Below are 17041 nucleotides of genomic sequence, written 5' to 3' on the forward strand. Positions count from 1 at the left end.
TGTGAGAGAGTGTGTGTGAGAGTGTATGTGTGAGTGTGTGTGTGAGTCGTAAATCTCTCTCTTACCTTCCTTGCCCCAGACAACTAAAGCTTGGGGCTAGGGACACAACCATGCAGACTGAGCAGGAGATTGACACTCTGGGTAGAGATGACAAGCTTTAATGATACAGCCAACACTCACAATCACAGTTGGCTCTTCAGACAACTTGATCTTTGGGGCAAGATTTTGTGCAGAGTCAAGCAACACAGAAGCCCAGGAGCGACAGAGGCAACATTCTGGCTTCCAGTAAGGGAGCAAGATAACTACGTCTCATGATCAAAGTACCTTTTTATTCTTCTTAAATAAAAACCTTAATTTGCTCCGGCCTCCCAAGGGGCTCTGATCCCAGGCCCCCATTTCTTCACAAGGGATGCTGTCCTCGTGTGGGGCCGCCTTAAATGGAAGCCACCTCACCAGAGCAGATTCCAGTCCTCCGGAGTCTCTATCCGTGGCACACACAGCGAGGCTGGCACAGGCAGGGAACACACAGGACAGAGGGCCGCTTTGGTGGTGCTGGTTTGGGTGGTGTTTCTTCACTGAATTTTGGTGACTGCTTCATGGATGGAGGTGGCCACATAATCTAGATTTTTCGTGGTTAAGCCACACATGTTGATCCGACCACTTGGCAGCAGATAGATGTGCTTTTCGTTGACCAGATATTCAACCTGCTTGGCTGTTGAAAACCAAAAGAAATAGGATGAGAGTAGTAGGCATCCTCTCAGCAATGGGGGTTCAGAGATTCCATGACAATTGCCGTTTTCCTTCTTTCCCCCAACACAGAAAAACAAAATAAAAGGAGCTATTTTTATTCAATTCAAAAACATAGGGAAGTATGCTCCATTGATTCTTATTTCTAATCCCCAGAAAGTTTAATATGGCTCCTCCCAATGGGAAATTTTAATGTGGGACTACCTCCCAACGGAAGCTTGCATATTACCTTCACCAGGACACCCTTTTAAAACAAGCCTCAGACTTAAGAACATTCCACTGATATGAAAAACTGGTTTGAAGTGCTTCCTTTAGCTCTTCCTTAACCCCTGGAAGGAAGGGGGTTTGCTTCTCCCCAAACACACAGCAGCAAACTCCCTTTGACGTTTCCTTCTCACAGCACATCGTCCAAGGCCCTGTGCTAGAGGTAGTGGGTAAGTGCTGTGTGCATGAACCTGTAGGCTGAGATACTGCCAAGGCCCCTGTAACCTGGCACTTCTCAGGTCCCTCATTCACACACACACAGGAGGGCTATCCCGCGTGTTTGCAGAAATGCTCATGCAGGAAATAGGAAGGGACTGCCTATCCTTCCCTTATGCCACAATCTCTAGAGATTTTTGGTTTATTGCAAAGGCATGAGATAATTTTATTTGATTTTTGTCTAAATAATTAGCACCCTTAATTAGCACTATTGATTTGAAGGAATGGGTAATTGTCATGGACTGGATATTTGTGTCCCTCCAAAATTTCTAGGTTGAAACCCTAACCTCTAATGTGACGGTATTAGGGGCTGGGGCCTTTGGCAGGTAATAAGGTCTGGATGACGCCCAGAGAGTAGAGCCCCTGTGTTGACAGGAGTGCCCTTATAAGAGACTAGGGAGCTGCTATGTGTGTGCATGTGCGCTCTCTCCCTTTCCCATACCCCCAGCATGGGAGGACACAGCAAGAAGGCAGCTAGCTGCAAACTCGAAGAAAGCCCCCACAGGAACTGACCACGCTGGCCCCCTGATCTCAGACTGCCCAGCCTCCAGAATGCTGAGAAAAAAATGTCTGTTGTTGAAGCCAGCTAGCCCATAGTATTATGTCACAGCAGCCCGAACTCAGATGGTAATAAAATCTTAATAATCAGAGGAGCAGAGGGAGGTAAGATGGTGGAAGAGTAGGGGTCCTCGTTTCATCTGGTCCCTTGAATTTAGCTAGATGACTATCAAATCATTCTGAACACCTATGAATTCAACCTGAGAGGTAAGAAAAGAATTGCTGGAATTCTACAAATAGAAAGGCGACCACTTTTTGCAAGGTAGGAGGTATGAAGTGAATTGGAGGGGATTTATCGGAAGATAATCAGCAGGGGAGGGAGCCTCCGGAAGCTGGCTACCGGAAAGTGATACAGCCCCAGAGCGCAAAATAGGAACTTTTAGAGGTCTGCTCTGGTGAGAGACATCCCTGCCTGATAGGTGCTCAGTTGGCCAAGAGGGGCAGAATCCTAGATGAGACAGTGTGGTCTCAGGATCCCCGGGGTCACGGAAAGAATGGGGGTGCCTGAGTCACTCCAATACTCGGGAGACTAGCTATGGTCAGTGAGCCCAGCAGTGGGTGCTCAGCTTGGTTTGCCATAAAGCAGGAACTGCTGCAGGATCGGGTGACTGCTCTCCATCCAGGGGCCCTACAAGCAGCAGGCCCTCAGCAACCCTCCTCCCTCCCCCAGGAGGATCGGTGCGGGTGCACACTGCAGGAGTCTGCAGAGTTTGGCGCACACAAAAGTGAAGACTGCATTTCCCTGAGAGTTTACTGAAGAGAGAGGGCCTTGATCTTTCAGCTCTGGGGCTGGAGATCAGGGTGTGGCCATTTTATTTTCAGCCTCTGAATCGGCTTGGAAAGCCTTCAGGGAAGAAAAGCCACATAGAAGAACCTGAAGGAGCTTACACTGAGCCTGGCCCCCTGGCAAGGGGTGGTGTAACTCTGCCCAGGCAAAGACACCCAAGAATCAGCACAGCAGGCCCCTCCCCCAGAAGACCAGCTGGAACATCAGGTGAATACCAACTTTATGGAGCACACAGAACTGCAAAACTCCAGCACCAGGGAAAAAAGGTATGTATAATTCGAGGTTTCATCTCATGATTCTTTCATCTTTCAGTTTAAAATTTTCCTTTTCTTTTTTTTCCTTTTCAACTAGTTTCTTATTTTATCAGCTCTTTATTTTTAAGTCATTTTTTAACATTCATTTTTACATTTACATTTTACAGATACACTCTTCATTTCTGGCTTCCTTTCACTGTCTTCAATTTCATTTTTGTATATATATAGGTTTGGCTTTCTTTACAATTTTGGGATTGAGTGTCTTCTAACAAACAGACCAAAATACACCCAGGACCAAATGGATCACCCTGTTTTGTCCACCTGGAAGATTATATTCTCTCTTCCCCCCACCTTTTTTTTCTTTTTCTTTTCATTTTGGTGGCTGACCTCTTTGGATATGTCTAGTGTGTATTTCACTTGGGTCATGGTTGATATTTTGAGTTTGTTCTATCATTCATTCATTCTTCTCTGGGCAAAATGACTAGAAGGAGGAATTTACAACAAAGGAAAGAACCAGAGGTAATACTCTCTGCCACAGATCTAATCAATATGGATATAAGTAAAATGTCAGAGCTGAAATTCAGGACAATGATTATAAAGTTACTAGCTGGGCTTGAAAAAAGCATAGAAGACACTAGTCTCTTAGTGTAGAAATAAATTCTAATCAGGCTAAAATTAAAAATGCTTTAACAATGAGATGCAGTATAAATTGGATGCTCTAACAGCTAGGGTAAATGAGGCAGAAGAGAGAGTCAGTGACATAGAAGACAAGATGATGGAAAGGCAGGAAGCTGAGGAAAAGAGGGAAAAACAACCAATGGACCATGAGGGGAGGCTTCAAGAAATCAGCAATACCATAAAACAAAACAATATTTGAATTATTGGGGTCCCAGAGGAAGAAGAAAGAGATAGAGGAACAGAAAGTATATTTGATCAAATCATAGCTGAGAACTCCCCTAATCTGGGGGGAAAAAACAGGCATTCAAGTCCAAGAGGTAGAAAGAACGCCCCCCAAAATCAATAAAAATAGTTCAACACCCCAGGGCGCCTGGGTGGCTCAGTTGGTTAAGTGACTGCCTCCGGCTCAGGTCATGGTCCTGGAGTCCCGGGATCGAGTCCCGCATTGGGCTCCCTGCTCAGCAGGGAGTCTGCTTCTCCCTCTGACCCTCCCCGCTCTCATGCTCTCTCTATCTCATTCTCTCTCTCAAATAAATAAATAAAATCTTTAAAAAAAAAAAAATAGTTCAACACCCCAACATATAATAGTGAAGCTTGCAAATTTCAGAGCTAAAGAGAAAATCCTGAAAGCAGCTTGAGGAAAGAGCTCCTTAATCTACATTAGACTGGCAGCAGACCTATCTGCAGAAGGCCAGAAAGGCCTGGCATGACATATTCAGGCAACTAAATAAGAAAAAACATTGCAGCCAAGAATACTTTATCCAGCAAGGCTGTCATTCAGAATAGAAGGAGAGATAAAGAGCTTCCAGGACAAACAGAAACTAAAAGAATTTGTGATCATTAAACCAGCCCTGCAAGAAATATTAAAGGAGATCCTGTAAGTGAAGACAAAGCCCAAAAGTAACACAGACCAGAAAGAAACAGAGAAAATCTACAGAAACAGGGACTTTACAGGTAATATAATGGCACTAAATTCATATCTGTCGATAGTTACTCTGAATGTAAATGGGCTAAATGCTCCAGTCAAAAGACACAGGGTATCAGATTGGATAAAAAAGCAAGACCCATCCATATACTTTCTATAAGAGACTCATTTTAGACCTAAAGACACCTCCAGACTGAAAGTGAGGGGGTGGAGAACCATTTACCATGCTAATGGACATCAAAAGAAAGCTGCAGTAGCAATCTTCATATCAGACAAATTAGATTTTAAACCAAAGACTGTAGAGTAATGGATGAAGAGGGACACTATATGACACTTAAAAGGTCTATCCAACAAGAAGATCTAACAATTATAAATATTTATGCTCCTAACTTGGGAGCAGCCAATTATGTAAACCAATTAATAACCAAATTAAAGAAACACACTGGTAATAATACAATAATCAACATCCCACTCACAGCAATGGACAGGTCATCTAAGCAGAAGATCAACAAGGAAACAGGGGCTTTGAATGGCACACTGGACCAGATGGACTTCACAAATATATACAGAGCATTCCATCCTAAAGCAATAGAATACACATTCTTCCCAAGTACACATGGAACATTCCCCAGGATTGATCACATACTGGGTCACAAATCACATCTCAACCAGTACCAGAAGATTGGGATTATTCCCTGCATATTTTCAGACCACAATGCTTTGAAACTTGAACTCAATCACAAGAGGAAATTTGGAAGGAACTCAAACACTTGGAGGTTAAAGAGCATCCTACTAAAGAATGAATGGGTCAACCAGGAAATTAAAGAAGAATTAAAAAAATTCATGGAAACAAATGAAAATGAAAACACAACTGTTCAAAACCTTTGGGATACAGCAAAGGCAGTCCTAACAGGGAAATACATAGCAATACAAGCCTTTCTCAAAAAATTAGAAAAGTCCCAAATACACAAGCTAACCTTACAAAAGGAGCTGGAGAAAGGACAGCAAATAAAGCCTAAACCAGCAGGAGAAGAAAAATAATAAAAATTAGAGTACAAATCAATGAAACAGAAACCAAAAGAACAGTAAAACAGATCAATGAAACTAGAAGCTGGTCCTTTGAAAGAATTAATAAGATCGATAAACCCCTAGCCAGACTTATCAAAAAGAAAAGAGAAAGGACCCAAATTAATAAAATCATGAATGAAAGAGAGACCACGACCAACACGAAGGAAATACAAACAATTTTAACAACATATAAGCAACTATATGCCAACAAATTAGGCAAGCTGGAAGAAATGGACGCATTCCTGGAAACATATAAACTACCAAAACTGAAACAGGGAGAAATAGAAACCCTGAACAGACCCATAACCAGCAAGGAAACTAAAGCAGTAATCAAAAATCTCCCAACAAACAAGAGTCCAGGGGAATTCCACAAAACATTTAAGAAGAACTAACACCTATTCTTCTGAAGCTGTTTCAGAAAATAGAAAGGGAAGGAAAACTTCTAAGTCCTCCTATGAGGCCAACATTACCCTGATACCAAAACCAGACAAAGACCCCATCAAAAAGGAGAATTACAAACAAAGATCCCTGATGAATATGGATGCTAAAAATCTCACCAAGATACTTGACAATAGGATCCAACAGTATATTAAAAGGATTACTCACCACAACCAAGTGGGATTTATTCCTTGGCTGCAAGGGTGGTTTAAGAACCATATGATCCTCTCAATTGATGCAGAAAAAGCACTTGACAAAAGACAGCATCCTTTCTTGATTAAAACTCTCCACAGTGTAGGGATAGAAGGAACATACCTCAATATCACAAAAGCCATATACAAAAAGCCCAGGGCAAATATCATTCTCAATGGGGAAAAACTGAGAGCTTTTCCTCTAAAGTCAGGGACACGACAGGGATGCCCACTCTCACCACTGTTGTTCAACAGAGTACTAGAAGTCCTAGCCTCAGCAATCAGACAACAAAAAGAAATCAAAGGCATCCAAATTGGCAAAGAAGTCAAACTCTCACTCTTTGCCGATGACATAATACTTTATGTGGAAAACCCAAAAGACTCCACCCCAAAATTGCTAGAACTCATACAGGAATTCAGGAAAGTGGCAGGATATAAAATCAATGCACAAAAGTCAGTTGCATTTCTATACACTACCAATGAGACAGAAGAAAGAGAAATTAAGGAGTTGATCCCATTTACAAATGCACCAAAAACCATCAGAGACCTAGGAAAAGACCTAACCAAAGAGGTAAAGAATCTGTACTCTAAAAACTACAGACACTCATGAAAGAAATTGAGGAAGACACAAAGAAGTGGAAAAACATTCCGTGCTCATGGATTGGAAGAGTAAATATTGTTAAAATGTCTATGCTACCTAGAGCAATCTACATGTTCAATGTAATCGCTATCAAAATACCATCAATATTCTTCACAGAGCTGGAACAAATTATCCTAAAATTTGTATGGAACCAGAAAAGACTCCGAATAGCCAAAGGGATGTTGAAAAAGAAAACCAAAGTTGGTGGCATCACAATGCCGGACTTCAAGCTGTATTTCAAAGCTGTAATCATCAAGACAGTATGGTACTGGCACAAAAACAGACACATAGATCAATGGAACATAACCGAGAACCCAGAAATGGACCCTCAACTCTATGGTCAACTAATCTTTGACAAAGCCGGAAAGAATATCCAATGGAAAAAAAGACAGTCTCTTCAACAAATGGTGTTGGGAAAATGAAACTGGACCATTTCCTTACAACGTACACAAAAATAGACTCAAAATGGATGAAAGACCTAAATGTGAGACAGGAATCCATCAAAATCCTAGAGGAGAACACAGGCAGCAACCTCTTTGACCTCAGCTGCAGCAACTTCTTGCTGGACATGTCTCCAAAGGCAAGGGGAACAAAGGCAAAAAATGAACTATTGGGACTTCATCAAGATAAAAAGCTTTTGCACAGCAAAGGAAACAGTCGACAAAAACAAAAGACAGCCGACAGAATGGGAGAAGATATTTGCAAATGTCTTATCAGATGAAGGGCTAGTATCCAAAAATCTATAAAGAAATTATCACTCAACACCCCAAAAACAAATAATCCAATCAAGAAATGGGCAGAAGACATGAACAGACATTTCTGCAAAGAAGACACCCAAATGGCCAACAGACACATGAAAAAGTGCCCAACATCACTCGGCATCAGGGAAATACAAATCAAAACCACAATGAGATACCACCTCACACCAGTCAGAATGGCTAAAATTAACAAGTCAGGAAACGACAGATGTTGGCGAGGATGCGGTGAAAGGGGAACCCTCCTACACTGTCGGTGGGACTGCAAGCTGGTGCATCCACTCTGGAAAACAGTATGGAGGTTCCCTCAAGAAGTTAAAAACAGAGCTATGCTACAACCCAGCAACTGTGCTACTAGGTATTTACCCCAAAGATACAAATGTAGTGATCCGAAGGGGCATTTGCACCCCAATGTTCATAGCAGCAATGTCCACAATAGCCAAACTGTGGAAAGAGCCAAGATGCCTATCGACAAATGAATAGATAAAGAAAATGTGGTTTATATATACAATGGAATATTACTCAGCCATCAGAACGGACGAATGCTTACCATTTACATTGACATGGATGGAACTGGAGGCTATTATGCTAAGCGAAATAAGTCAATCAGAGAAAGACAATTATATGGTTTCACTCCTATGTGGAATATAAGAAACAGTGCAGATGATCATAGGGGCAGGGAGGGAAAACCGAATGAGAAGTCATCAGAACCATGAAAGACTCTTAACTATGGGAAACAAACTGACGTTGCTGGAGGGGAGGTGGGGGGATGGGGTATTTGGCTGACAGGCATTAAGGAGGGCACATGATGTGATGAGCACTGGATCTTATATCAAACTGATGAATCACTGAACACTATATCCGAAACTAATGATGTATTATACGTTGGCTAATGGAATTTAAATGAAAAAAAAAAAAGCAGAGGAGCAAACACTGTGCCAGACAGTATTCTAAGCACTTCATATTAACTCAGTTAATCTTGATAATAACCTTATCTTTCCCATGTATCGATGGCACAGAGGGAAGTTAGAAGACCTTCCCGATGTCATACAGCTAGTCAGTGGTGGGCCTGGGATTTAAGGAAGGCAGTGTAACTCCCAAGTCTGAGCTCTTAGCCATGAGGCTAGGCTGCCTCTGTATGAAAGTAGAAAATCTGGACCCTGTACCCAGTGCTACCATGGACCCCTCCAGACAAAGCGACCTTCACAGGTAGCCTTGACAAGCGTGAGCTGTGTGACTACAGTCAGACAAGCAGACCAGGCCTAGCCTCACACCCTCAGAGCCACAGGCACACCACTCTTTGTAAAGCCGAAGCCCCATTGGTAGATGTGGCTCCAGGGTTCCAATCCTGTTTTTGGTTTGTTTGCTTTTAAGATTTTATTGTTAAGTAATCTCTACACCCAATGTGGGGCTCGAACCACAACCTCGAGATCTAAGAGTTGCGTGCTCCACCACTGAGCCAGCCAGGCGGGCCATATCAACCCTTTTTTTTTTTTTTTAAATGAAAATGAAACTTCTCTCCTTTTGTCAGGGGAGGGGACCATCACAGCAAAGAAGCTAAACTTATGGACTCTTTCCCTAGAAAAAGGCTGATACACACATACACAATTTTTCAAGTATCATTTCAGGGGCTTCACAGATCTCCTAGAATAAGACACGGACGACAGGCTGCAAACCCGTTCTGAGGGACAGAATGTCATAAAGGAAGCGGGGCAGCATGAGCACGGTAGAACCGAGGTGGTGGGTACAATTCCGCCACCTGTTCTGTTTTAAAATTTTTCCTAATAAAATGTTGGGAGGGGAAAAAAAAACATAAACAAAAACTTGTTTTTAAAAAGGGTAAATAGCGCCAGGTGCTAAAAATATAACTTACATGTTATAGGCACAGATCTGTTCTCACGATTTTTTAATTCATAATAAAACTTCCTACTCTGGAGAGTGGGATAATGTGGATATCTTATGCGAAGACATCCCTACCTTGTGAGCTTTTAGAATATTACTACTAAATACCATTTCCACTACACTTAGTATTTTAAAAATTGTAAAGGACGATTTTACTTATTTAAATGAACTTAATGCCCTATTCCAGAATCACAAGGACAATTGGCTTTTACTTTTGGGGAAACCTTATTTTACCCCAAATTATTCCTAGGGATCAACAATATACAGTCGCCACCACCTTTCTTGTTTATATTTCCTTCTGCTTTTTCTGAGCTCATTTCACACAGGCGCCCTGATGGCCCCTGTTTACTGTGCTGCCCAGCACCTCTGATGTTCCATTTACTTCCCCACATCAGGCATAAACTGTCCCTAGAGCCACGGGACACAAGCTCTACACATAGGCAAGTAGCCAAACAGCACCATGTGACCCATGGCTTGGCCAGCAGGTGCTCGGGAGTTATTAAATGAATGAATCCTCTGTCAGCAGGACAACCAATCACTGATATGGCCCACCGATGGCTGCCCAAGATCACGTACAGCTGCCCGCTAGACTTCCAATGGGCTCTCAACTCCCAACTACCAGTTCTTATTTATGAACTAGAGAGATCACTCCATAACCTCTTTTTTTCAGGGCGATGCTTGGAGACTAGGAAAGACCTGTTAAGAAATTAGGTCCTTGAATAATCAGGTATAATAATTATACTTAAGATTAAGGAAAAGCCAAAAGGTACCCGAGCATTTACACGAGACCTTTCATAAAGCAAGGCTCCAGGCTACAAATCCTGTTACTTCCCGGCCCACAAAAATGAAAATATCCTAGTTACGGGTCAGCAGGTTTTCACTAAGAAAACCTAACTTGTTCTGGCCCAAAGTTATGGCTGACCAAAGGGGACAGCTAAAAGAGCCAAACCCAAGAGCACAGGGAGAAGGGCTGTGTCTGATAGTGAGCATTCGAAGTGGTTTGGGGACACTTACGGTTCAAGCCGGTGAAGCTGAACATTCCGATTTGCTCAGTGATGTGGTTCCAGGTTCCAGGAGTCTTGAGGGCTTCTAAGCGTGCCCTGAGTTCAGATCTCATGGTCAGAATCCGGTCAGCCATTGTCTTCACATTACCCGTCCTGAGTGGAAGCAATATAAATATCAATCCAGATTAGGGCAGATAGATGGCTCACAGAAGCATGTAGGTTTAAAAAATGTAATGTAATCTATACACGGAAAATGAGATCATGACCTCCCTGTGGTAGTAGGTGGGTGCCTGGCTGGGTGGACGAGCAGACCAGAGAGACACTTACCAGGCAGAAGGAAGGAAGTGAGCTTCTGATGGAGTTTAGTGCTCATCTTGGATCTACTGGCAGTAATACCATTCACGTTTTAACCCAGAATTCACCTAGGCCCTGACCCAGGCGGGATAATGTACTTTATCAGGCCTAAATGAGCAGACTGTAGATTTAGCTACTATATAAAAATTACTGTTCCAAGAAAAGGCAAAATAGATGCAAATTAAATAAGAATGAAGAGTCCCCAAATTGTCACAATGACTTGCAGCTGGATAAACGATTCTATCAGGAATTCCTTCCTGTGTTTCCTAACTGTTAGGGGAGGAAGCCTAGTACTGGGAGGGCTGGGAAAATGCCCCATTCCTCGAGTGCTTCCTCCTCTGGGCCAGCGCTGTGCACTCACATGTGTGTGTTACACTCACGGGAGTAGGCACCAGCCTCATTTTACAGAAGTACCTGAGACTCAGAATTTAAAGTAATTTTGTCCTGCCTCTGCCAAAATCAAAGGAAGAGAGAGTTAAATGTAAGGGGACAACTAACTGTTCTACATTCCCACACCTCACCCATCAGGCCTCGCGCCTCTTACCATTCCTTAAAGAGCTCAGGGTTAGAGAGGGTCCGGGCCACAATTCGCGCTCCCTGAGCGGGGGGGTTGGACCAAGTAATTCGCACAATCTTCTCCATCTGGGAAAGGACCCGCAGGATGCTATCAGGATCTTTTGCAACCACGGTCAGATTGCCCACTCGCTCATCTAAAGGGAGGGATGAGAGTCAGCTCGGAGCACTGAGGCAGGCGGGGCGGGGCGGGGCGGGGCTGTAACTCAGGAGAGCACTCACTGTAGAGCCCGAAGTTCTTGGAGAAGGACTGAGCGCAGAAGAGCTCGAATCCTTCAGACACAAAATAGCGAACAGCCCAGGCGTCTTTCCCTAGGTCTCCAGATGCAAAGCCCTGATAGGCTGAGTCAAAGAAGGGGAACAGAAACCGGCGCTGCGAGGAAGGAAAGCGAGTCAGGGCAGGAGATCCTTCTGGAACCAACCTGAGACACCAGCCTTCCTTCCCCAACTGGTGCCCGCACAGAATTTCTAACACTACCCATTTGTGCTCGCTCTCCCTTTCTGCATTCAACCACCACTTTACATCTGTTCCTCTGTTCAGCTAAATAGCAACCAACAAATCTAACAATTTCAGTAAACCTTATATTTTTAAGTATACCATCCTAGAGTCACGATGCCACTTTGCCAACAGGACTTATTTGTGAGGCACGGAGGTAGTGTCCTGTGTTGGTGGAGTCTTCCCTCTGAATTCCTGGTGTGATAAGCTTAGTCAGCTTGGTCTCTCCAGGGCTCCCCAACAATCTCGGGGCTAGTCTACCGGGCACTTAAGACGAAGGAGACCGTGGAGTCCCTATTCTCACCCCTCCGACCTCCTCAAAGAACTCCCGACAACTGAGCTTGCCCCTCCTACTGGACTCATGCTCTGAGTGGACACCACTTCTATGCCCCCAACTGTCCAAGCCAGAGGCCAGGGTGCATCCTCCACTCCTGGTAGCTCCTCCCTCGCATCCAGCTACATCCAACCACATCCCGGGTCCTATCACCCCATCTCCTGGGAGCTCGAGAGTCCTTTCAGGTCCGCCCCTGCCACGGCCTGCAGTCAGGTCCCCGTCAGCTCCCACCCGGATCGCGGTAACAGCCTCCTAACCGCTCTCTGGGCCTGTCTCATCTTGCCTCCCTCTGACCCACTCCCTGCTGCGTAGCCTGATGACCACGAAGTTTTGATGACATCAAAGTTTTTCAGTGGCTCCCCACTGCCCTCCAAATAAAGTCCAATGCCTCAGCACAGGATCTGGCCCCCATTTACCTCTAACTCACTCACAACCCCTTAGGACTCTAGGCTGTACCGAGAATTACTTCCAATTCCTTAAATGGGCCATGATTTCTGCCTTGGGCTGTGATCACACTCCTCCCTCTGTAGGGAACATTCCATCCCTGCCAGCCCCCACCTGTCCTCATCCTTCAAGGTGCAACATGGCTTCTTCTGCCACTACTGCTCTCCTAGCATGCGCATGCGCACACGCACACACATGCACACGCACGCACACGCACGCACTCCCTGAAGTCTGGGCTACATGCCTCCACGTAACCCCATCAACACAGCCACAGTACTTGGCTGTCTCCCCAGACAGGCTGTGTGCTCTCTGAGGGCAGGGACCGTCTCTGCTGTGTTCACTCTTGTACCCCCCTGGTGCCTGGCACATAACAATTTCTCACTGAATATTCTCTAAACATGTTAATGAAGAATATATACACTTTGAGCTAGAAATTTCAACCTAGGAAGTGTAATCCCAAAGAAATAATAAAAAGGAGTCTTATACATAATTGTTCAGAAGAACAAGAAACCTGAGATCTAAATGTCCATCGACTGATTTAATCAATCGCTAATGGGACATAGCCATGCATGGGAATGGTGCTACAGAACTTTAAATGGCATGTAAAGGAATTCAGATGAAACACAAAGTATGTTACAAAACCGTATAGATAAAATGATGCCATCTTTGTGAAAGAAATATATTTACATGTGTAACTACTTAAAAAACAACAACAATATTCTATATACCAAAATAGTAACAGTAGCTTTCAGTTAATACTTATTTTCTTCTTTAGGCTTTTCCCCATTTTCCAAACTCTTCCATAAACAGGTATTGCTTTTGAATACATAAAATAATAATACTATTTTTCAAGAGATGCTCTGAAAGAGCAGCTACCTTCATGACAGAGGCGATCTGCTTCCACTGCTCCGGAGTTGGGTCAGTCCCAGTGGGATTGTGTGCACAGGCGTGGAGGACAAAGATGGAGAACTCGGGGGCATTCTGAGGGGAAGGAAGCCACATCAGTTCTGACGCTAGCAGGAATATCCGGGGGTCAGAGTCAGTGACACACTGGGCAAGGGGCAGCGTATTTCTTCCTTATGTGCTAACTCAGAAACCACCATTTTGGTTTGAGTAGGGATGTTTCAGACTGTCTCCCTTATCAACTGATCCAAAGACCCTTCCCTGCTCCTCCTGACACCATGGGTCTGTTTACTTTTCATCTAATCGCCCACCTCCAGATCATTTAGGAAACCCTGGAGATCGAGTCCTCTCTTCGCTGCATCCCAGTAGTGATAGGACCGAATGTCTTTAAATCCAGTGGCAGAAAACACACTGTTATGATTCTCTGTAAGCAGAAGGGTAAAAAGTTAAATGCTTTGACAAAAAAGGAGGCATAACTGGAAAGGACACACATCAGCTGCCGGGGCCCTCACGGGCTCAGCATTCACTGGGCAATGTCGAGGTGAGGGGTGAAGACTTAGAAGAATGACTGCAACCACCAAGAACAAGTTCAATCAGTCAGTCGTACTAAACTTACATCCTACCACGGTGAGACTTCCTGTATCTATACTTTCTGCCTCCTCGGGGAAGTTTCAACATATGCTAAAACACGAGTCTACCAGCAGTCTTGAGAACAAGTATTCCTAATCTGGACTGGAGCATCGGGTTACTCATATACTGCCATAACCCACTGCTCAAGCCATTCCCAATGTCAGTTGATCCAGGGCTGGGCTACCTTTTCTGCATAAACAGTGAGAGTCATGAGGGTAATTCCCCCGGCTCCTCTGCAGCCCAAGGACTCACCCCAGGTTGGTGAGGACACATAGACGGGCGTATTCTTGTTGTTGGTTCCATTGTACCATCGGGCTAAGAACTCAGCTCCGATTCGGAGTGCGCCTGTCCCCCCCAGAGACTGCACACCTCCAACCTGAAAGAGAAGCAGCAGCAGGGTCACTGGCTGATAACGGTGAAGTCAGATGATTATCAGGAAAACCATGGTAATGACGAGCACTTACTTTGTGCCTGCTCTGTGCTAAGCCCTTTAAACACTCTCTTACGGAAAGCTCATAACTACGCACGGAGATAACTATGATTTGCCCATGCTTACAAACGAGGAAACTGAGCCTATGAGAAGTGAAGCCCTTTGCTCAGTAAGCAGCCCCTGAGCACTAAGGCCAGGTCTTCAACCCGGGAAGTCTGGGAGTCTGACTCTTGGAGGAGCTTCCCAACTGAACACAGGCTGAGGACATACCCAGGCCACATTCGAGTGTGCCCGCCTGGAAGGCAAACCCGTCCCTTCGGCACCCATCCCAAGATCAAAATTTATGCCTCCAGCGGAAGCCTGTGAAATGTCTCTGGCTTGCCAGTGACCTCAATCTGCAATACTCATCGCTATAAAGCAGGCCCATTAACCCGGAGAAATATGTTCTAACAAAGGTGACATGTGAAGATGACTTTCCTTAACTTCCTCGCATCTCAAAATGACCTCACGTGGGCGATGACAGAGTCCTAGTTCTTCCCATTTACAAAAGACCTTCACACACATTCTTATTTGATTCTTACACAATTCTCTAAAGTAAGTCCTAAATCCCCAACCCCAATACACATGAGGAAATCCATTCAGAGAAGTGGTCTGTGAAAGGCTAGGAGTGGCAGGAAAGCGGTGAGCGGCAGAGCTGGAAATGAACCCAGGAGGCCTCCTCGCTTCAGATCTGGTCACCCGCCCTGGTTATGCTGCCCTGCCTACATGCCTCCGATTCTGCCCTCTCGCAATTCTTAGTAGGCTTTGGCAAGACTCTTTCAGTAGAGGAATGGCCTACACTGCTCAATGTCAAAGGACTAAGGAGAAAGAAAGGAAAGGATCATCGGAGAAAATCTATCTAAATAAAAGGAAGGGCACAGCAATCTGACAACAATGGCAACCTCCAGGGAGCAGCCTAGGAGGGGGAATAGTGGTCAAGGGGTCTCTGGCCTACTCTAGACGTTATTTTTTAAATTAAGGAGAATGTGTTCATGTATTATTTGTAAAATTTTGAAATAATTTCTAAAATATATTTAGCTGTCTGGGATTTGCTGGAAAATAATTCACCTTTGGCATGGGGGTTGGGGGGTCATTGTTGAAGCTAGGCGATGGATACAACACGGGGGTTTGTTCATCACATTGCATTATCTATTTTGTAAATATTTGAAATTCTCCACAATAAAAGTGGTCTAAAAAAGCCCTTCCTAGACAAGAAGAAAAGCTGTAAATTTTTTAAAAACAAAACACTGATGCTAAAAGATAACAAAGGGAATAAAGTGGAAAAAGGGAAGACTAAGCTCATTCATGAGTATTGATACTCACTTTCCAAACAAACATTAATGGATAGCACGAATCCAACAGTACACTAATAAATACCCCCTTGCTCAAGTGACAGTCAGCCCATGAATGCAAGATTGTTAAGAAATATATTATAAAATGTGTCATGCTGGGTGTCTGGGTGGCTCAGTCAGTTAAGCATCTGACTCTTGATCTCAGCTCAGGTCTTGATCTCAAGAGTCGTGAGTTCAGGCCCTGAACCAGTCTCCACACTGAGCATAGAGCCTACTTAAAAAAAAAAAAAAATGTGTCATGCTGCTAGGTAGAGAAAATCCAAATGATCTTCCTAACAGATTAAAAGCATAGCTATTCCTGATTTTGACACTCAGTAAAACAGGAGATAATGGAATACTTCTTGAAAATAACAGGAGAAATTCATTCAGCCATGATGAATAAGTCAGCTTCATGACGAATAGTGACTCATTGGCAGAAATCCTCTTTAAGCCAGGAACGAGGCAGTGATACCAATTATCATCATTTGTTATTCCTCCCCAGTGTTCTATTTGTATTCAGAGGTCTGAGCATCTGTGAAGGAATGCTGTCTGAAACATGAAAAAAAAGCAAAGTGGACACTCAGGGGAAGGAGGCTGGGCACACCAACGTGCCTGTCCTTCAGGGTGACCCACTGAGTGCCAGGCCCCTCCCATTACTTTCAAGGTCTTTTTTTTTTTTTTTTAAGATTTTATTTATTTATTTGAGAGATAGAGAATGAGAGAGAGCAAGCACATGAGAGGGGGGAGGGTCAGAGGGAGAAGCAGACTCCCCGCCGAGCAGGGAGCCCGATGCGGGACTCGATCCAGGGACTCCAGGATCATGACCTGAGCCGAAGGCAGTCACTTAACCAACTGAGCCACCCAGGCGCCCCAAGGTCTTTTTTTTTTTTTTAAGATTTTATTTATTTATTAGAGAGAGAGAGATAGCAAGAGTGAGCACAAGCAGGGAGAAAGGGAGAAGCAGCCTCCCCGCTGAGCCAGGAGCGCAATGTGCGGCTCGATCCCAGGACCCTGGGATCATGACCTGAGCTGAAGGCAGACACTTAACTGACTGACCCACCCAGGTGCCCCTACTTTCAA

General features: G+C 44.2%; 1 protein-coding gene across 1 annotated transcript in view; it reads right to left on the bottom strand.

Annotated features, from left to right (window-relative positions):
• Positions 1-309: 309 nt before the first annotated feature.
• Positions 310-17041, bottom strand: part of GOT1 (glutamic-oxaloacetic transaminase 1) — a 30371-nt gene continuing 13639 nt past the window's right edge. The window contains exons 3-9 of the mRNA XM_021699905.1: positions 14414-14537; positions 13843-13955; positions 13505-13609; positions 11577-11727; positions 11326-11491; positions 10438-10580; positions 310-712 (exon numbers count right to left, since the gene is read on the bottom strand). Of these exons, the coding sequence (XP_021555580.1) occupies positions 573-712; positions 10438-10580; positions 11326-11491; positions 11577-11727; positions 13505-13609; positions 13843-13955; positions 14414-14537 (942 nt within the window). The 3' untranslated portion in view covers positions 310-572. The remainder of the gene's footprint in view (positions 713-10437; positions 10581-11325; positions 11492-11576; positions 11728-13504; positions 13610-13842; positions 13956-14413; positions 14538-17041) is intronic.

Source organism: Neomonachus schauinslandi, chromosome 6, assembly GCF_002201575.2.
Source record: "Neomonachus schauinslandi chromosome 6, ASM220157v2, whole genome shotgun sequence".
Classification (NCBI taxonomy): domain Eukaryota; kingdom Metazoa; phylum Chordata; class Mammalia; order Carnivora; family Phocidae; genus Neomonachus; species Neomonachus schauinslandi.